The following is a 22,601-nucleotide window of genomic DNA, read 5'->3' as shown; positions in this document are numbered from 1 at the left end:
CTGACTGCCAATAGCTAGTGACCAAAGAGCTGCTGTCAATTAGTGTCTTGGTCCATGAGTAAATGCATGATAAATAGTTGATGTTGTTTTCTATAGTCCCTACAGAGATGCGACTATTCTCAACAACAGCTGAGACTGCTCTCATATGAGGTAGTAGAAGATAGAAAAAGTTTTTTTCAGATGTGCAGATGAAGAAAGCAATGAGAGGGTGGGTGCTTTGCAAAGTGGGAAATAAATGGGATAGAAATAATCTGTTAATTAAAGCTTCAATCTGACCAGTATGGGATGTGGAATTATTCCAACAGCAATCCTATGCAGTTCACCTGCAGTGCTAACAATTAACCTCACAGTGACATGCACAGAGGCCAATGCTACCACACTATAGGTTAAAATAAATTCAGAGCGCATAGGCATTCACGGTGCCTGCCAAGTGCTTGTCTCAAATCATGGCTAAAAATGGAGATCCTCTCAGACTACTACCTGCTAAAGCACAGAAACAGTACATTCACATTAGCAGTAGCCAAGGCTACTTCAACTTACAACTTAAACATCTATATTAGTTATTATCGACACACATTTCCACATGGACAGAAAAGCTTAAAATGCATTTTCTGTAGTTTCCCTACCAATGGAGTTTTGTTCGCTTTCTGTGAACAACCACAGAAAGAAAGGCAGAAAGGCTCCCCCCTCTAGCAGTATCTGGCTTGCTGTTGGCTTGGAACTGCAGCCTGTGACGCACATCCCTGATTAAATTCAGCTCAGCCCGCCTGACACTGCCTCAGCCAGTCAGAGAGCTGAATGGTGACTACACTACACCACCCTGCCCCCTTTGCTTTCGCTCTTTTTTAGCCCCATCTTTCTATCAGCAGGTTGCTCCATAACCCTCACAGCCATTTCTCCATTTCATTTTTTCTACACCTGCCTTTCTTTCTCCACTAGCTGTTCTCCTTCTGGGCCTTTATACATCTTGATCCCTCATCACTTGTCTTTCTGTCTCCTTTTCCCCATCTTGTTTCTGTCTCTTCACCTTGACATTTCCTTGTTTCTAGTCCTCCATCTCCTTGCTTCAAATCTTTCACCTCCATCTTATCTACCTTTGTACTTTCAATACTATTTAGTTGAATCTTATTTTTAAATCAATTGCAGTGTTTCTTTGTATGTATTTGTATGGTAATGTCCCCTTCTAAGTCTTTTTTGTTTAATTTTTTTCTGCTACATCACTACAGTCACTGATTTTTAAGATATCAGTACCTGTTCAAACAATGCAATTAAGTACTATTTACAGCTGGACATGGATTTCAGACAGCATTTTCCTATGACCCAGGAGCTACCAAGATGCAGTTTTTGCAATCGTTTCTCACTGTCTATATATAAACTTGGAGGCTGGGCTTTCTTAAATTTACTTGGTTTCAGGCCATTCACAGTTGCACAACCAAAGCCATCCCCTTTCAATCTGTTATCTGTCAAATCTGCGCAATTCATAGATGCACTAAAGAAACATTCCTGAGCCAGAGGGACGTCTGAGGAACAAGCATAACCTGATCAGAAAGACCCATGTACTGTATGTAGTTATTGTGGTACTGTGACCAGATGAAGACAGATACAGATTGACACAATTCTTTAAGCTCAAGCCTGCTGTATACACAACCTCTTAATATAGTCCCTGGCTGGTTTGTTATAGTACCAAAGATGTATACAGGCTGCACCTCCCTTATGCTTTAGGTGACCACATTTACATAATTTCTCCAACACAAGCTCTTAACTATTTCCATACAATAGACAATCAAACCTGTAAAAAAACCTTGAATAATCATTTGTAAAAAGAGTACCGGTAATGCATTAACAATCCATCCGGGTAATGTGTACCCTCTGTGTAAACTGTATTTAATAAGTATGTCAGAACTGAGAATGAGAATTAACATTCTCCTGAGAGAGGAAGCGATGTGTGTATGTGTGCACATACGCATAAAAATGAAACAGCAAAAGTGGCAGTCTGAACGAGTAAGGGGTGAGAAAAACTGTCTATGTAAGAGACATTGCTCCTCTCTGCCCTGCACAGACATAAATACATTTAATGAGACACATCATTCTTTTGAAAGGGGAGAGATTCTTAATCCATGACGGATGCAAAGGTGCTTTTGAAGAACTGAGGGGGAGTGGAGAAATTATTTAGATGTGTACATGATTAAATATTAAATGAGAAAAGTTGACAGACATGCTGATAACATTAAAAACTCACAACAAGATTTCTCAGCTTCCTGAGCCATCTATCCAAATTCCTTATACACAGCTAACTTTTATATATTGCACTGGTAAGAAATGATTAGGCAAATAATCCTGACTGCTGCCAGAGCATTCATTTTACCATCTTCACTGTCTTCAGTAAATACTGTTGAGGCAACAGCAATAAATGAGCAAATAGAATCGCAATGCCAAATTTAGGCTTTTATCTGATCTGATTGTGGCCCACGGTGCATCTAACTGAACCTGAAAATGAGAGATAATTAAGTAAGCATCTGTATCAAGAGCACTGTACATTCCATTAAACCCTCCAGCTGAAGCACTCTCAGCCACCTAGCACCAAAGTTTTAATTATAGCCTTTCTTTATACTAAATGGTTAATTACACGGAGTAAGAGAACACAAGTGAAAGCCGTGGTCTAAAAATAAGAATAGCAACTGCGCATATTATACTTCAGAAAAGGAAAACCATGAATGAACCAGACATAGAATTGAAAATGCATGAAGAGGGCACAATTGGAAAGGAGATGGGGTATCAGTTATTGTAAAGACCCGATTGGTTCCCTGACTCTAGTGCCAGGCAGTGCAGGTTCCAACATCTCCTCTGTCTATTGTCTGCAGAGCCACTTTATTATGCAGCCATGTTTATAGTGGGGGGAGGGACGGACACAACACATAGGCTTATATGCCCTACACAATGGTGCATTTCTTAATCCACTAACAGCTGAGGAGTAGACAATGTAAAGAAAACACTAAATGTTTTAAAACTTCTTCATAGCTAAAAACCAAAAATAATACATGTTAGTTTTCATAGGTTTATAGTTATGAGAGTAGAAAGGTAGAGGTGGATCAATGCAAAAGGAGTGAAACCGGATCCAATCAATTTCTCCAAGACATAAGATCACAACAATGCATGCAGAAGCACATATGCATTTGAAAACAAGAGCTTTCATTTCCTTCTCCAAATTCTCTAACCAAGCAACGCTGTACAAAAACATGATAACTGCACTGCTTCCAATTATCTTAATTAATGCCTTTTCTCATTCACCTGAAAGTATTCATTGATTAAACAAACCTATCAATGAGGCATTTAACCCAATAGTAATACATTGCTAAATTCAGTGTATTGATAATGCTGTAAACACTAATAAAAAACAGATGGTAATAAATCGTAAAGTGAGCTGTATGAGACTATTTCTAAAATATAACTCAAGTGGTCAAGTGGGTGTATCTATAAGAAGGCCCCATCTGTCAGTATGGGTAGAGAAAAACAGAAACTCCCTAATATACACACAAAATAAAGGCAAATTTTCTCACCCCTCACCCATCTTTACAATGGGCTGTTGCTATAGAGACAGTTGCCTAATGCACCTCCATGTGCCTCTTGTGACCCCATCCCCTACCACGCCTCTTCTGCCCTCTCTCCCATTTGTATTCATTTTTTTTTTACTTCTCCTTCAATTCTTGGTTCTTCTGCTCAGCTGTCTGTTAGGATTGTGACCATGTGGGCCAAATAAACCCTTTTGCTTTTTAACCCTTTAACAACACAACACTACACGTCTCTTCCAGGTCAGTGCCTGAGGGTAACAACTGCCTGAGGACACATTCCTTCCGATTTTCATAGCCACATAACATTCAAGGTATCCTGGATTACACACAGAAGATCTCACCACATGAACCACACCACTGGGCCATAGGGTTACTAGAGTTTCAGGAACCTCTCACTCATTCAGGTTCCCAAATATAACTTTATTTTTTTTGCAGTATAGCCTTACACTGTAACCAAACAATAGAAAAAGTTTCACCTCAGCCAACTTCAGCTGATAGAATAGCATGCCCTTTTCTACTTTTTGTTGTTATTTGACAATAATAGGTGTAAGTGGCTAACCATATGTAGCCATTCAGCAATCAGCCTTACAGAAACATACACTGTATATACAAACAGATTATCCTCAAAACACAGGCTGAACTGTCACTCATCTAAGCTACATCTTATTAATCTGCGTAATACATGATGCAGCTCACTGTAGGGGGAGAAGGGGATGATGGGGGATGGTGCAAGAGGCACCGAACAGGCACTCGTGTCAGCACCTTGTGAGTGATCATACAACATCAATGCACAGAGGACAGCATTGTTTAAGTTTAAGCGGGCCCTCTTGTTTCCCTCATCTCTGCCAATGGTCTTGACTTGCACTTGACATGCATGCGGGGTGAGCACATAGGGGGTAGGGGGAAAACAATTATGCTCGGCAGTCATAAATCCACAGGACGTAGCAATTCACTATTAATTCATTGAGTGTTTATAAATGTAGTTAACTGAAAAAGGCGCAATGAACACTAAAGTAAATTAGCCTCTAATCAGATTGCAATTCATGAAATTCCATTTTAAAAGTGTTGATGCAATTAATAGTATGTGAAATTGCATTGAAATTACAGGACACACTTGTATTTATGTGCATCTCCCGCCAACTTGAACAATATAATGGTGTTTTTGCCATGGTGACACCAAGTAAATGGAGTAAAGCATAAAGGAAAAAATGAAACAGGTGCAAGTAACAGCATGGATGCGGAAGAAAGTGAAGGGCAAGGGGGGGCAAAGATTGCAATAATTCTCTACCCTTTCAACAGTGAAAACGTACAAGAGCAGCAAAAACTGAGATTTCTGATTATCAGGTTGGGGGAATGCAACAGACGTACTGTAGTATTACTCTGGATTTCTGTGCCTGCATGCAGCGACCTGTACTTTTTGTTTTCTGACTTCCTTCCTGGGCCATACTTTCTTAGAGCTTCAATAAAATTTGCATGTGTGTGTGAATGCCAAAAACCACATGGCACATTTTTGTCCTAGCTGTTTTTACATTTCACAATGTAAGCATTTAGCATTTACAGACATTGCAGGAAGGAGTGATCCTGTGTTTTAATGACACTGGGAATCAAGGAACACACATCTGCAGTTTGACAGTTAGGTATATACACTGTATATATACTCCTGTGTGTGTGTGTGTGTGCATGCTTGTAGCATGTGCATGCTTTTGTCAAGGTTGTTAGCTATGTGTAGCAGTCAAACTGACTGATTGTGATTGCAGAGGTGGCAGCGATTGGGATGAAGCTGCACGTGTGCTGGGGGTGAATAATCAGCATCCCTCTGAGGTAATGGGGACCAGGAGGGAGGGTGGGAGGGCCCTGAATCAGAGGTCCAGCTTATGTGTGTGTGTGTGTGTGAGAGGGGGAAGTGGGCTGGGGCAATGGGACACTGCCTCCTGGAACCTTGCATTTGGTGAAGCTCCATGCCTAATAGGGGGCAGAGAAGTTAATTCCAGTGCGACGAAGCTTTATCTCATTTTCATACATATGAACGCGCCAGGCTGAGATCGATTACCGCAAACAAATTGAAATGCCTGGGACCAAGGAGGCCTGCCGAGAGGAAAGCAGAAAAAGACTATGAAGATGGGGGAGGTGGTGTGCATGTGTATGTGACTATGAATTTCTGAAAGTGTATAAGGAAGGCAGAATGCACTGATATGGATGGAAAGACACAAATCACTACCGCATACTGATTTTCTTCTTTCCTGCATATACACACACCTCCATTATTTAGTGTCACGCATGAAAACCCATCTCATTCCAGTTGATGCCACCTTCCTTTAAAATGATATTGCAGCTGGGAGGTTATGGGCAAACTCACAGAAGTCTTGCTGAACGATTAGCCTTCAAACAGGCCCCCTTTCCCGTACTTTCCCTATCTTTTTGTCTGCATGAGAAGCCACGACATTCACACAGACACATTCTCATTGAGTATTGCTTTTCCCCTCTATCTCTCATTAAACATACCATAAAATAAATTCCCATATCATTAGTCCTCTGCTGTATTAGTGCCATCATTGACTCTTGATGGTCATTTTTGACACTCGTCTGAAGTGCTCACTGCTTCATTACTTTCTTCCTTCATTTTTGCTTTTATCTGGCCCCAAAACAGCTTGCAGCACTTCCTTTTTCTTCCCTACTCCCACCCTTTCCTTCTTAGCCCTGCCCTGTGCATGGGCCTCTCTTCTAAGCAGTGCCTTCCAATATTTCCTCATGACCCTCAACATTTTCTGCTCCTGGCAGCAACGCTTTATACAGTCTACTTTACAAATGATACAGTGTAGCAGAGAAAGTACTGGGCTAGTAAAAAGCATTTTGTTGACTCTGAGTTTTAAAATACAACGATAAATATGTAGAAACGAGCTTGATGTGTCTTCTAATACCTAAAGTTAGAACAAACCATGAAAAATCAGAAGAAGATTGTAGTAACACAGGTCAGATATCAAGCTCATGAATATGACAGCTCCAATTACTTTCATTCCCATAAAATATCAGGATTAGGTTTACAAATCTCTGTCACTGTTCTAAAACAGGCTGCACAATGGTCACTAGTACAAGTTTAGACACAAGATAAAACATGCAGAACACAAGCCATTTAAATCACATTATTAAGTCTCTTCATTGGCAAACAGACTAACTGTAGCTGTTAAACTCAGGTTACATGTGTGAATGACTGAATACAAAATGTGCTTGTTCATTTTTAACATTTGTGACAAGCACTCCTTGTCAGAGTACAATGCATGCAGTCATCACACAAATGTATTGAATTCTAAGTCTAGTGGAGTGTTTTCTTTACTCTTAGAAATGTATTCTATCATATCACTCAAAGGCAAGAACACTGGCATCAAATGCTTATTTAAATCAGAAGCATTTGGCTTTGTGCAAAGCCTTGAAACTTAGTTAATAGGCCAAGCTCATGGACAGTGCAGTGAACACAGTGACGGTAATTAAATAAGCAGGTCAGAGTCCAAGTCAAGCTTTGCTGACCTTTGTTAAAGTGCCGCAGTTACACCCAGATGGCCAAGCGGCTGTTCAAACTGGGGGAAAACAGGCACCAACAGCCACACTGGGCAGATTTAAAGGCAGTCACCTTGTTTAAAAGTTTTTCTGTCTTTGAATATAGTTTCTACACCTTTTTTTAATAACCCAACAATACACAATTCAATTTGAAAAACGAACTATGGCAGCAGCAACACCTGGTGTTTTGTTGGCTGTTCAGTATAAAACTATAGCTAATTTTTTAGCAATATGTAAAGAAAATCTATATAAATACCGCAATAGAGCACTAAGGGCGCATGACGACACTGTTCTTTCAGCTATACACTGCATTTAAACTGACCTCCATTCCTTCCTTTTATTCCACTCATCCTCTCCTTTCTTTATCCCATCCCCCATCTATATAGCCACACCACACTCAGTGAGCTGTCTGGGTACCCTCACGCTTCACTGCCCGGTGCTGTGGGCATACTGAGCGTCAGTCTGCATTACACTCCACTGTATTTGCAGCTGATGTGTATGTGCACATGTCTGTATGTCCAACAAACAGAGTCAAACGGCACAATTGTGCATGCATGTGCAAAACGTGTGTCCATCTGTGTACAAGACTGCTAAATGCAGTCTGTGTATAATGCATGAATAAATTGTGAGAATGCCTCTGTGGTTTAGCATGTGTTAATCAGAGACAAAGAATGTATATCTGTGGTCTGAATGTAGTTTAGACAAGGCAGCAAATGAGAGCAATTTACTTGATCATGACGCTCACCTTTGGGTTTCTGATCAGCAGCCTGCAAAGGAGGATAGAACAATAGACTTAGCAACAGAAAAAACAATCAACTGTGAGAGTGTTATGATAAAAACATGTTGTACATGAGTAGTAAGAGTGAAAGGGCATTTTAAACTTGTGCTGCTTACTTTTGAACCAAATCAGCTGAAGCTAATTTTTTTTATCTTTTAATGGTTTAATGTAAACTGTGTGTGTGTGAGGCTGTGTCTTGTTTTTGTGTGAGAAGGACAGGTTCATGTACCTTTTTCTGAGTGATGTCCTTCTTGGTCTTTTCTTCTTGTTTTTTCTTTTTGTTTTCTTCCATCAAATGGTTCTCTTTCTTCTGTTGCTAGCTTCTCTCCACTGTCAAACAAAAAAATGAAAAGACAAAGAAGTGAAACATCAAGGAGAATGCAAAGGGTTATTCAGATTCAGTGCACAAATGTACAGTACTTTTCATAAGCACACACACTACATATTAACTTTCACTCTGAAAGTGTAAGTTAGAGCCAACGCGCACTGGAAAAACCTTTCCATCCACAAGCATCACTTCACACACAAATCATGGTAGGCACATCAGAGGAGCAGCTTCCTTTGTGATCAGAAACACAAAAAGGAGACAATAGGAAAGGGGTAACTAGATAGCTATAAAAAGAAAAGGAGAAATGAAAAAAGGAGAGAAATGACAAGAGGGGAAGAAGGACAGCAATAAAGGCAGACTGAAAAAAAGACAACTTAAAGACCAACTGACTGACGGAACAACACACAAGACACTTTTTACAAAGATCTGTTTCCAGTGGATGTGAGTCAAACTATATATATGGCTCGCCCAAGCAGAGGAAACTAAGCACTTCATTTTAGCCCCATTTCCTCAGCTTCAGTGACAACTCCTGGAAACTATTAGAGGCATGACCTGGGCTAGGCTTGTGCAAAATCGTATTGTGTGCAATTAATCGTCAGAAAAACTGTCACCGATTAATATTTGCCACTTATCGATTACGGCGATTAGTTGCGAGACGTACTCTCACCATCACCCTCAAGCGCACACATGAGCCCACAATAACAATAATGGTGGAAGGTAGTGGTATTCACTTAAATGATGCGGAGCAGCACGTTCGTAACAGAGGTTGTTAGGAAGCTGTTAGGAAGCTACTGCTGAAAACGAAAAGAGAACAGAGGAACTGGTCCCTAAAACGAACTCCACCTTTATGTTCGGTGCTGTTTCTGCCGGTGTCTGTGTGTGCGCGACGTGTGTCGCAGTGGAAGGGCCGCGTGTATACGAATGTATTATAATGGTACGAGCGCGTACGCGCCCACCTCTCTGAACATTACCAGCTCGTTATATTCAGGTTCGCTGCTGTTGTGCCGTCAGCAGCTCTTCTACACCTGTGTGTGTGTGTGTGTGCAGTGGGAGGGCCGCGTGTGTACATCAGATGCAGACAGAGGCAACAGCTAATGACGTCACCAAAACAATAACGTAGGCATTTGATAAAGAGGCTCCATATGAGGACTCTAGTAAACGGTGGACAGAGGTGACAGCAACAGCTCCGTTTGTCCTTAGATATGATTCCCATTAAAGTTTGATCATTTGGTCTAAATCACATTGAACTTTAAGAGTTACTTAAGTCTCAATACTGTATTTATTGTTTAGCCTTAGGAGGCACACTTCAGTCTGTTTAAATGACTGTTGAATAATACTTTACAGAACTACATTAGTCTTCTTTTTAACCTATTTGAAATAAAACTTTATTTTGTTCTGTAATTGTTATTTAAATGTTCATGTTTATTGAAAACTAATACTGAGTGCACGTTATCAGAGTTGTTGTTTGCCTTTAAAATCTACTGACAGTTTTTGAGAAGTGACTACCTTAAGGCTACCTTAAGTCATTTACACGGAAACATGCAAATTAGTGTCAATGTAAAAACAAATCGTGATAAAATCGAGATCGTGATTTTATCATTAAAGAATTGTGATATAAAATTTTTGCCATATCGCCCAGCCCTACTTTAGCCATTGTGCTCCTTACGACCAAACTAAGCACTGGAAGAACGTAAGGCAGGTTGATTTGCACACACATACATTTAAATGTGGAATTGTCCGGTTTGTTTGTAATGTTTTTTCTGCTGCTGCTCTACAGTATGAGTGAAAACATGCACTAGTGTGGGACATATTCCAGTCACAGGTTCATTTGCACAGACAGATTTTTTTTTTTAATTTTAATAATCACTGATGTGACTTTTCTGAACTTATTTGTCCTGTTTAATTTTAATGTTGATATGCACTGCTTTGTGACTTAAGATAAGATAAGAACATTTGAAGGACAAAGTTACTTTAAATGTTTGCTTCATTATTATTTTGAAACAGTTTGTGCATTGTGCATCTGTTATCAATACATATTTCAAACATGGCTGGTTTGTGCCTAATCACTACTTACCAGCTTAACCCGTTAGAATGAAGTAGTTAACTTGACTGATGATTTGGCAGTATCATTTTAGAACAATTTGGTGATTTAGAGTCAAAAACATGTAAGTGCAATTGTCATCAATTAATCTTCAAATTAATCGTTATCGGCTAAATGCCACAATTAATCGTGATTAATTTTTTTGGCAATATCGCCCAACCCTAACCTGGGCACAGGGATTCTGTGTGTGTTAGTCTTGACTAAGTGCAATAGACAATAATCACTAATACAACACTATTTTATATCAAATCAATGGTACTACAATCTAAAATGTTCACATATAAATCCATCACCTCTATGTTAATCTAAAGCAATGGCCTATTCCCATTTGCTGGCCAGCATGCATACACACAATAGCTGAACTCTGCAATACTGAAAAACTTAAGATTACAATATGTTTGCTCCCTGAAAACCGCACATGCATACAAAGAGTACAACACTTGTCAGTTGAGCATCTCAACTAACGAATGACATCTTGGTTCTCAAGACCTTCATCATTAAAGACCAAAGCTTTATTAATCTACTGACAGATTAATAAAGAATATCATGACATCAGCTGAAGCTTTAATGATGATTAATGTGCACTGTCCCTGGCAAGTACATAAAACACAAAACCTGCCTTTACTGGGCCTGGATATGAATCCAAATCTGAATATATGAATGAATCACAACACTTATAATAGATGATCAATGGGAAGCCCGCCTCCCACTATGCTGCCCACTAGCAGCAGCAGGGAGCTGTCAATCAAAGAAAACTGGAGAAGCCTCCAAGAATCAGTCTGATGGTGCAGTAATATCTCTTATGGCAAGAAGGAAAAGAAATTAGATCAGGGTTAGAGATACTAACAGATGGCCAGAGAGGAAAGAGCATGGACACTGTTGTCAATTGGGTTTTAGACAAATAAACCCTTGTAAAAACTGCCAAAACAGTGGGGATTGCAACAGTACAGGATGGCTGATTATGCCCTAAATTATACTTTACTGTTACTCTATTTGGACATTCACTCCCTTATTCTCTGATACTCCTTCATTGCTCTCTCTCTCTCTCGTTTATATTCACACACACACACACACACACACACACTGTTTTTCACACTGAGTGTGTGTGTCATTGTGCTCTCAGCAGATATAGGAAGGCTGCCCTCAGGTAATAATTAGGAGTTCAATATGTGTAGATAAGTACATGAAGTGCAGGGAATATACTGTATGTGCTGAGGCTTAATTCACATTCATTCTCTTTCACATTTGAGCCATTTAAGTCTCCCTCCATCCATAATATCAACATACACACAACACTCAGATGTCACAAACATCCACTTTAGAAACAAGCCACCCAAAAAATAAACTGTATGCATGTATTTATGCAGTTCAGGTGATGGGTGCTGTTGGGGAAATTAGGTCAAGGCTGCACCATTACAACAACACAGAGCTGGTATTTTTATTGTTGCTTATGTGAAAGTTAGAAACCAGCCTTGCAGTCTGGTAAAAATGCTATATGTGAAATATGAGATTGGACAGTTGTCTTTGGTAGTCAATGCCAAAGTTAGCTTCCTTTATGACCTCTTATGCCCCCACATATAACTTTACCTGCCTCTCCCTGTCTGTCTGCCTCTCCCTCAGCATAGTGCTGACACAAGCAATTCCTCAGCAGTGACCCTGGTTTGTCTCTGTGATGTTGTCCAGCATGAGGTGTACCCTCACTGACAGTGATATCCTGTTTTAATATCGGTGATCTAGACATGAATGTCATTCAAGCATCTCTTTTAACCAAAGGAATAATAATCGAATAATGTCATAATATGCTTTACGGCAATCACTGCCAATGGGCCAGATGTTTCTTTGGGTACAGTTTTGATTAGTACCAAGAATAAACCCAAATAAATACATATACTCACTAATCTCCTTCATACAAATGGTGTCAAATAGGCATCTTGAACCAAATATATCACAATTCTATTCACCCTAATGAACCCATTCTACAGGAAATACAATGCATTTTCCCAATTTTGTGAATCTGACCTAACTCCTAAATCTACACAGTGGCTTTACTTAAGAGCTGAAAAGAAAATATACCAGCAACGTGTATCCACTGAAAAAGTGTAAGGTATCATACCCTCCTCCCTATCTTAAACAGAACAGTTCCTTACTTAGGGATATATGGCTATGCTTCAGAGAAGGAGACATGACAACAGGAACACACTGTAGAGGAATGAAGAGGCTAGAAACTCACAAATACTAAAAAAAAAAAAAATCAGCATTAAAATATCTGAACACACACACACAGGGAAGCAGTCTGTCTGATGCCTGTCTTCTTCCACAAGGGATGCAAAGGAGAGGGAGGTAGGAGGAGGAAGGAGGGTGCAGGCGGTGGATGAAAGCAGACGCAGAGCAATACCAATTAAGAACGACAGCCGCAGGAGAACCAGACAGGGCACAGAGAGAAAGGGAAAAGACTAGGCTGGAAGAGGGAAAATACAGAAAGAATCCTCACAGGAGAAATGCAGTAGCTGGGAACAGAACTGCATGAAGCACTGGCAGACAAGAGACAGGAAGCTGGGAAGATGGGGGTTGAGGGGGAGGAATACCCATGCACCTTGATCGCTAGTGTCTAGAGATGCAGAGAGGGAAAAAAAGGAGTGATGGAGAAAAAAAATAAGCAAGGGTGATAGAAATGAAAATAAAAGCTGAATAAAATGAGCTGTGCTACCTTGAAAACTAAGCTAGACAAAGGAGGAAAAAGTGAGAACTACAACAGGAAAAAAACAGCAATAAAAACATGGAGCTTCGTGTGTTCTCAATAGCTGTCAGGCCAGCTGCAGACACAACACTCTCGAAGGAGTAGGAAGAGGAAAGGGCTTCCCTCTCACAGCAAAAATAAGAATATGGTCAGGCTGTGACCATGCAATGTGGTAAATCTACTCTCAACCACCATTACCATTCAGCCAGCCACCCATTCCTGTGGCATTACAGAAGCCACACGACTGTTGAGCTTTGTAACATGGAACATTTTGGGTTGCCTTTACCTGGGGAATAATTCCTTAATACAGTACCTTTGAAGCTACAACAGACCTGAACCACTTCAGACAAAGGTGTGTGTGCATTTGTGTTTACTCTACCCACATGGTTTGGGAAAAACAAGGCTGTAAATTCCAACGTTGATAAGCAGTAATAACAATGTTGGAGTGTTTTTTTTCTATCCCTTGTCCCTAGTCTTAGAGGCCGCTTAGTGTGAAAGCATTCTGTACACACAAGTTTTACAGCAGGTCGAAATATCAAAATTTGACTGTTGCTAGATTGGACCTTTTCAATCAATTGCAGCAGAAGTATACTTCATTGATGTGAACAGGTGGGTGGAGAGCATACATCACTGGGGGCTGCAAGATGGAGAAAAACTAAAAAAAACACACACATAGTAAGAGTGTCTGAGCTGAGCTAAAAATAACAGCTTTGAGGTTTGTCTCCAGAAAATTAGCTCTCAGTGTCTTGGCTGCTGCCTCTGCCAAGTTATGAAACTTTAACACAGTGGCAGCTCATTAAATAGAAAAACAGCACAATGCACTAGACCAAGCAGGCCTGCTCCTTGCCTTCACCACAGCTTAAGATTGGTGAGTTCAAGGTGAAGCTGAAAAGCTGAATGCTTTGTGCTTATTTATATAAATCTATTACATTTACGTATACATTTACATATATACATATATACATTTACGTATCATTTATGCAATAGTCACAGAAGGTAGCTGATGCTGACTGGCTAACAGGTAAGAGACACCTAAATGGTCATCAGCCACATCTGTGACATACCCTTGCACAATTTATTCAACTGCGAGGTAAAAATATACGTTAGCAAATACTAAATTCGTAAAAGAATGTTATTGCTTTAAATCAGGGATTAATCTGTTAATCAACTTGGCTTAACCTTTTGTATACACGCGGCCCGAGGACGGGACGGTTCATGTTTCACTGCAATATCTCCGTCTGGGCGCAGCCATTTTGTGCTCTTTGTTGACAACCTACACCTCGTTGGAAAGCCACTTCCCTACTCTATTGATTGACAGCTCGTTTGACCATACAAAAGGATCGAGGGCCTGTCCCTAGCCAAAAGAATCCAATGAGCGACTATATGGAGCGAAGCACCTCCCCCCACTCTTACGCTTGTATTTTCAGCCCATTATATTTGACGCTGAATCTGATGCAATGGACGTATAGCCAATAAGATTTCCGTCACGGGGATGTCCCACATGAAGGGGTTGTGGAAGGAGGGTGGGCTACACACCTAAGCGTAAACATGAACAATGGATGCCGGCTGTCCGTGCGTACGTGCGTAACAGTGAGAGTGAGCGTATAGCTACATATTTTGGTGTTTCTAGCGACCAGAGAGATGACGAAACACACAGAAAAGAAGAATTACACCATTGAAGAAGTTATCGATGAGTTTACAATAAGGAAAAGCAACTTTTCTGACGAGGACGTGTCGGACGCAGAAAGTTATGTGTTATGTGTTGACTCGGTGGAAGAAGATATGTTCATTGAAGGAGGAGATATAGTCCTTGACAAGTAAGTGTAACTTTTATACATGTTGCAGTTTTATAAACAGAATGTAGACATTTCGAAGAATTAGTGAATACAGTGTTGTGTCCTTTGTTTTGTTTACACGTGTATGGGGGAGGTGTGCGCTTTTACTATTCCTCTACAAGTAGTTGTGGAGGACTGATGTGTGAGGTGAACAATGAATACAGATACAGTTGTTCTGTGAATGAATATCTGATATATACATACAGACATACATATGTCTATAGTTATTTTGTTTTATATATATTTTTTGCATTTTAGGCAAACACTGTTCTATTTTGTTTACCTGTGTGGTGTGCACTTTTACTATTGATTTGTGAGGTGAACAATGAATGCAGATACAGTTGTTCTGTGAATGAAAACCTTATTTTTTGCATTTTAGGCAAACTGATTCAGATACAGAGTGGGAGCCAAGCACCAGAGCCAGAGCAGCCACCTACTCCCAGTGTACAACATCACAAGCCAGTCTACATCTCTGGTGACAGTAAGACACCCATCAAGCTTTCTAGCTGTGCTTTGTAGCAGCCCGTGACTGTAACAGTGGCATACTGAGAACAACATGTGGCTGTGAAACCTGTGGAATTGTAAACATGTAAACAGTTTGCTGTAAGTAGTTTGGGTATTTGTTTAGATAAAGGTGTTGTTTTTGACCATATCTCTTGTTCTGAGTCTTTTCTTTTGATGCACAATTTCAGTTTCAGTAGAATAATGAGCATTCAATGGGTTTTTGCTTCACTAACATTATTTCAATCATACTAATAGTGAATCTGAATATGGAATGAGGTTCCTCTAAGTGGCACCTTTCATTAGAGCTCTCATTGATGTCTGTATGTTGAAGCATTCCAGAGTTATGCACTTTGGTGCCAAAGTGTCCATTTGGAGACTCCAAATGGCACTTTTTGGAGAGCGCCTGGGAATACCTACAGAAAAACCTGTCCCAAATGGTCATTTCTTGTCCAATTACTATCTACTTTTAACTGGGAATAGGTAAGACTTCAGCCTGTGTCACTATATTGTCATCTAATCAACATCACCATGCTCCAGTTGTCAAGCAGCCTTTTTTTACAAAAAAAATTTAGGCGAGCTACAAAATCTTTTTATTTCTCTGTGTTTAGACTTCTCTCACTGTTAACCATTTGCAATTGCAGTAAATCACACAGCTAAAATAAAAATTTCAGAGTGTTACCTTCACAATGAGACCAAGCTTTTGCACATACTCCTAAGGGCTCACAAACAGCTTGTAGTTTAATTTGGGTATGCCTTTGACAGGCGTTTGTCAACTATTGAGGGTGGTGCAAAAGGGTTAAAACTATGCAGGGTATGGTAAACAATATTATATCCACATACATTTAATTAACTTAAGCAAAAAAAAAAAAACAGTCAAACCTGTCTAATATTTAGAAACAGAAAACATTTACATTTACATGGAAAGAAAATATTCTTTGTATCTTGTTAGTAAAAATTGGCTAGTTTTATTTGTTAAATTAACTAATGAGAAAAGTTGTCCATTCTGAGATCCATGCTCCAAATAACTTAATACAAGCAGCTAGTTTAGTGACAAAAAAATTATGAAGCAGATGCAGCATGGCTAACAGCTTGCACAATCTGATTCTTCTTAATGAAAGGTGAATTAAACACAGTTTTGTTTTCATCAGCACAAATCTTCTGTTGATTCATAGCATTTATGTTTATTTAGCTTAAAAGGTATTCTAACAATTAAAGTACACAGGAAAAGTAAACACTTGAACTTTATCAACTGTACTGAAGTTTATATTACAGTGATAAGTCCACACAATAAACAATTGACTGGAGCTTACCAGCTTAAGCTATGGCCCCAGAGTAGGAGCAGGCAGTGCATACCAGTGCTATTTACATAGCCTTAACAGAGAGCTTTGAAAGTGCTGCAGGGCCTAAGTACTGTTACATAATAAGTAAGACTGTCTTATGTTGATTTGCAGAAGGAAAAAGGGAACATTGTAAGTTCGAAGTCCTGCTGTCAGTTTCCATGTGATTCTCATCTCCTTCTCCACATCTCTCCAATTAGCCGTCATGCAGCAGAGGGAGGTACGGAGGCCCCCACCAATTCTTAGCACATTGAACATTCCCTTGGACCCCTGCCAAGACTCACAGGCAGCAGCTTGCTGGGTTCAGCCTTGCTTCCCCCATCCCCCTGCCTCATCACAGCATGGCTTACCCCTGGTGGGCCCCCTAAGCCCCTGCCCCCTCCATTGGCACACAAGTTGGACAAAGAGGAGGGGGTTACACAGACTGAACTCCCCCCTTGACCTTGTATATGAAACTACTGGCTATACAGGTATCTAATATTGGCCCAATATACAAATCTTCAACTGTAATTTAAAACCTTCTCCAATATGTTATGTATTTAATCGTATACCATTTTTCTTTCTTCAATCAGCATAGTACAAGATTTGACCAACCTGGTACATCACTACTAGTGAAATAAAAAAAAAAACAACTGTCAAATGCTTTTTTCTGGGTGTCATCCATGCAAGGATACAACAACTATTTCTACTACAAGCAGCCATCCAAGATACTCCTCATTTATTCCAATGGCCATAACAAAACACAAGTGCCTGGCAAATGTATCCTGCCTCCCCCCTGACTTCAAAATAGCAATACATAGAGCAGAGGAAGAGGGTAATGGGTTTTGGCAGTCTCCCACTGAATCCAGCTGATTCTACTGTCAACTCTCCCCTACTGGTGCAGCACCCTGCGGCGATGTTAAGCGCGTTATCTATCAGGACTGTGCCAGTTGTTTGAAAAGCCTCATAATCACAGGCTCAGTGACTACCACGGTCAGGCTTGGGCTAAGGTCAATGACGGAGAAAAGAGATACACAACACAAGCCACACATAAGACCTCAAAGGGATTTACCAACACAGAATATCTGAAGAGAGACAGCTAGAACTTTTTCTTTATTTAAAATGGCCTTTTTTGTGGCCAAATGGACTAACTACTATACAGCAAGTATACATACAGCAATCAAACTAGAAAAAGCTAAAGTGTAATGGGAATGCAGTGATATAGGATAAACAGGTCTGTTTTAGTTACATACAATCCTGTAGTGGAAATTAGGCTAATGATAGCAACCTGAGGACTGCACTAGTATTCACATTTTGTCTGTTAAGGGTCAGACAAGGGGAAGCAAGCCTTGGGTTTCCTTGTAAATAAATGATCCTTCTCCTTCAGTGATAAGGGCCTGTAGATGGAGTTACTGCCAGGGTTTGTCCTCATGGCTTTGTTACATTCACCCTAATCAAAACAATGTCTGGATGCCAACTGCCTAAAGCCTAGTTAGATCCGGAGCCAAAATGGGTTATGGGTTTCCTGTTAGCGTGCTGCCAAAATGGCAAAAGTAGTAATATAATTGATTGAGCCTAGGCCACTGTAAGCCACAAAATTTCTGAATTTGGGTTATACTGCATTGGAGGGAAAATTACGAATACTGAGATTGAAGGTTTTGTGCAGCTGATAATACTGATAGTCTATAATTAAGATTTATGCATCCATTAAAACTTTAATGAACATCATGTTATACGACTTATTAAACTGAACATTTTAGTAAATTTAAAGCTTGTTTTCGTCCCTTACAGTCCAGATAAGCCACTTGCTGTGGTTCCAGTTCCTACTCCTTACAGCATATTGGCTAACTTCTCAGATAGATGTACACACGTATGGAAGAAGGGACCCTCCTGACCCCAAGAGCACAGATATATGTTTGTGTTTGTCAGCTGGGCACCTAGGAGTCAGCTCAAGACCTTATTAACAACTGCAGGGTATTAACCAACTGTCAGGTTTTAGAGCTTGAGAGGCGCTCCATGTGTGTAGTTACCAGCTGAGACAAACTTACATTTGCAATGCCACATTCCAAGACACAGCACAGACATACACATAAATGAGTATGATGAGTATGAAGAATCAATGCACATCTGTATTCTCCATACACACACAAATAAATGCTTTCCATTCAACTACCAATGTGTGCCACTGCTGGTCGTGCACATTTTTCATTTCATCACCTCAGTGGTCTGTGACGATAGCGATAAGACAGTGGTGACAGAGATGTCAGAGTGGGGGGGAAAGGGTTTTGAAATTGAACAGGAAATTATGTACTTCAATTAAGACATGCGGAGGAGATATTAAAAGCTATACTCCAGTGCCTGGGGACAGGATGCAGGAAGGGGGATGCAATGGAAGGCGACAGTTCAATCAGAATCCCGGGCTTTCTCATTGAGCCGGAGGGGGGGTGGAGGGAGAGAGGGAGAGAGACAGGATGGCTATGTTTAATAATGTACTTGGAATTAGTGTAGTGGAATGTACAATAGTGTACAAGATAAGCGATATGATACAGCTACAGGGTGAACTGCAGACTAAAGAGCAGAGAAAACTGGGATTAAATCTAGGACTATGCCTTGAACAGTAACTACATGGAGCAGGCACAAAACAAGCAAAAATACACAGGTATGCTGCCATTAGTCTAAACTGTCACCAATCAACCTATGAACATAAAATGAATGCATCATTACCTTCAAATAGCTACAGAAAATGTGAAGAAGCCAAGGCAATTCACTCAATTCAAGAAACCCCCACATTACACACTCACATGTACAGTGTGTTCCAGTCAATTCAGCCAATCATGAAAGAGCTATGATATAACACAAAAGTTCCCAACATTTTCAAGCTCCTTAAAAAAATAAACATACTGTAATTAGTCGTTTGCCTCATGCTGACTATTGGAAAGCAGCACATGGGAGAACACCACTGATCAAATAAGCATTTCTGTTGTATTCCTAAAGATCTACATCAATCTATAGGAATCAAAGCTTTACAAATAAGACAAATGTAAAGAGACGTTTTAAAGATGCGGCTCTGTTTCACTAACTGTGTATATTTGGCCTTATCTATTTCGATGTACATATCATTTGTGATCACGTTCCCATATTGATTTTCAAATGCTGACCAACAACACTATATTCATCAATTAATCTATTAAAAAAAGACTTATTGCAGCTGTTATAACTTACCTTGCTTTAATCACAGCTTTGGCAGCTTTCAGGTAAGAGTCGATGCATGGCAGAAAAAAATACACAGAAAAGCATTCTCAGATGTCTTTTCAAAAGTTACCCGTAAAGAGATGGAGCAGAGATTTAGTCGCAATTAAAGTCAGACTTGGTATCGATAAGCCGACTGCTGCTGAAGCAGCTTGGTGACAAGTTACCGAGGTAAACAACGGCTACTCAGCCAAATATATACACACAGCAAGAACGGTAATTTTATGCTTTGAGCAAAAATAAAAATGCTGTAAAAAAAAATTAAATGCCAAAAAACTGTTTGTTAAAACGTCACGATAAAAATGGGGGCGGGGAAGGGGGCGAAGCACCACTAATAACAAAACAAAAAAGCGAACACAAATAAAATGACTTTTAAAAGCAGCTAAATTATGTAAGCTAACGTTAGCTGGTTGGCGTCGTAAGTCGTCGACCGATGTGAGGTTTTGCAAACCAGAGAAATCAGGCAGCTTTCGTTAAAAAAAATCGCCGATGAGTTCTGGCGGAGCAAGCCGACGGCCGTCAGCCAGCCAGCCAGCCAACTTGTTTAAAGTGCAAAAGAATTGTTTTTTTGTTTAGGTCGCCGGTTGGACGACTAGCGACAGGCTGGCTACCGCGAATGCAAAGTGAGTAACGACTCCGGGGAAATACATTCTGTTTTGATCCAGACAGCGGAGCGGACACTCATGGTAGACGTTCAGAGAGCTCTCGTTGACAGTGGTCTCGCAGCCATTTTGTTCAAACTAACAACACCGCAGTCTCCCTCTCCTCCTCCCAGCGAGCAGCCAGACCAGGAAGTGGCTCCGGATACGTCACTCACGACCAACCAAAACACCAGACGCATGCTCCGCCCGCCGCCCTCTGGCCCGCCCTCCTCCAGTCCACAAACCTCCACAGAGGCTGAACAGGCGGAGGTGGGGAAAAAAAGGATGGATGCAGGCAGCTCATATTTCCAGGGTAATTGCTGACGCGTGTGGCAAACACCGATTGCTTGAAACAGAAACAAACGTGACGCTGTTGTGAAGATGCAATTTTGAATGCATTTTGCTGTGCATAGCAAGAAAAACATGTCCGTTGTTAATGTTCTGTAATTGGGCCTTTTGCTCTAAGCAGTGGTGAAATAAATGCAAAACCACTTCATCTTAAATATGCTCTAATCAGTACTACATGCTTAAAAAACAATCAACAAACTTTCAAGTCTCCATCCTCATTGCTGAGCACCTTTCAACTAACTGTTGTGGTTTCAGGGTGCAGCTTCACTGTTTTGATTCATTCTCATTGATTTGATGAATTTTCAGTGGAAAAGCTTTATAAATGATGCAGCTAAATAACCTTATGTTTAACAAGGCAGTGAGTGGAAACCAAAACAAAACCAAAACATAAAGAAGAGTTAATATCCTTAACAATATCTACATACTGTACGTGAAGTGCACAAACACCCATCGTCAAAATAAGACCCATAGTAGTTTAGAAGTTGATGGTAGAAGTAAATTAGCAGAACATTTAAACATACTTAAATACACATCACTTTACTGCTCACTAAGGTAGGCCTATACTGTTAATATTATACCACACGTCATGTGACCTGTCCCACGACAGCACATAGATAGGAGTCTTCAAAGTCCTCAAGCAATTAGAACTTGCATCATGAACTTTTTTTAACAGAGTGAAATGCCTCTTAAAGGGCCAACCCTAAATTTCTCTACCCAAGATGACCTTTGTCAACAATCTCTTGATCACATGATGCCCAGTAACATGGGGCGATAATTCCAAGCTATTCACGACATGATGGATGAGGTCGCCCTTGTGCACCCTGAACCGCGTCTGCAGCCGTCTCAGAGAAAGAAAACGTGGCCCCTGTCCATTCTCTGCACTCCTTTCACATGGAAATAGACTGCTTCCGCACAAACAACCACACATGCACACACACACACACTGTGCGGTGGGAACAGGTTAAGACTCTGTTCCACAAAGGGGAAGGCTGACCAGTGAGAAGGCTGCTATACATTGCTAAGAGAGACTACTAATGAGAAAGCCAGGGGCCCGAGCCAAAAGTTTTTTTTTCTGTTTTCAAGGCAATATGCCCAGAGCTATTAAAACAGCAAGCTCCAACTGAATGGAGAAAGCAGATGTTCCATACTCAGGGTTAAAAGAGGTGAGAGCAGAGGGGAATGCCTTCAGAAATGCTTTAAGGGATGTGTAGCTCACTGCAGCTTAGGCTATTAAACTGAAAATGCAGGAATTTGCTGTTTGTGTGTGCCATCTAAGTAAGTTATGTTCACAATAAACATTTTGTGTCTGAGTTAATTGAATGTGTGTACTGTGAAGCATCAGCTCAGTGAAGTATTGCATCAAGCAAACTGAAACACATTACTTATAGCTTAAACCGCATTTAGAGTTATCAAAGAGGGATGTAGAAACACAAAGGACAACTGAGACTTGAACAGCAGTGATGCTAGTCATCAAAGCTGGGAACTACTCAGGTGTGTGTGTATATATTCATTTAGGGGAGTGTGTGTCTGTACACGTCCTTGCCTTTACACATCCACCCTCCAAGCTCATCAGGGCTTTTCTTATAGGTGTCTTTGAGATGTTTCTTTGACTCCACCAATTTCCCTAATTGCTTTCACATTTA

At 40.4% G+C, this 22,601-nt stretch overlaps 1 protein-coding gene across 2 annotated transcripts in view; it reads right to left on the bottom strand.

The window, feature by feature from the left end:
* Positions 1 to 20,723, bottom strand: part of tnrc6c2 (trinucleotide repeat containing adaptor 6C2) — a 48,841-nt gene extending 28,118 nt beyond the window's left edge. For both annotated transcript variants that reach the window (XM_028418126.1, XM_028418135.1), the window contains exons 1-3: positions 19,943 to 20,723; positions 8,129 to 8,229; positions 7,867 to 7,888 (exon numbers count right to left, since the gene is read on the bottom strand). In XM_028418126.1, the coding sequence (XP_028273927.1) occupies positions 7,867 to 7,888; positions 8,129 to 8,191 (85 nt within the window). In that variant the 5' untranslated portion in view covers positions 8,192 to 8,229; positions 19,943 to 20,723. The remainder of the gene's footprint in view (positions 1 to 7,866; positions 7,889 to 8,128; positions 8,230 to 19,942) is intronic.
* Between the last annotated feature and the right edge of the window lie 1,878 nt (positions 20,724 to 22,601).

The sequence above is a fragment of the Parambassis ranga genome, chromosome 1 (assembly GCF_900634625.1).
Source record: "Parambassis ranga chromosome 1, fParRan2.1, whole genome shotgun sequence".
In the NCBI taxonomy this organism is placed as follows: Eukaryota; Metazoa; Chordata; class Actinopteri; family Ambassidae; genus Parambassis; species Parambassis ranga.
Note: the sequence above shows the minus strand (reverse complement) of the source record. Positions and strands in the feature narration are given on the sequence as shown.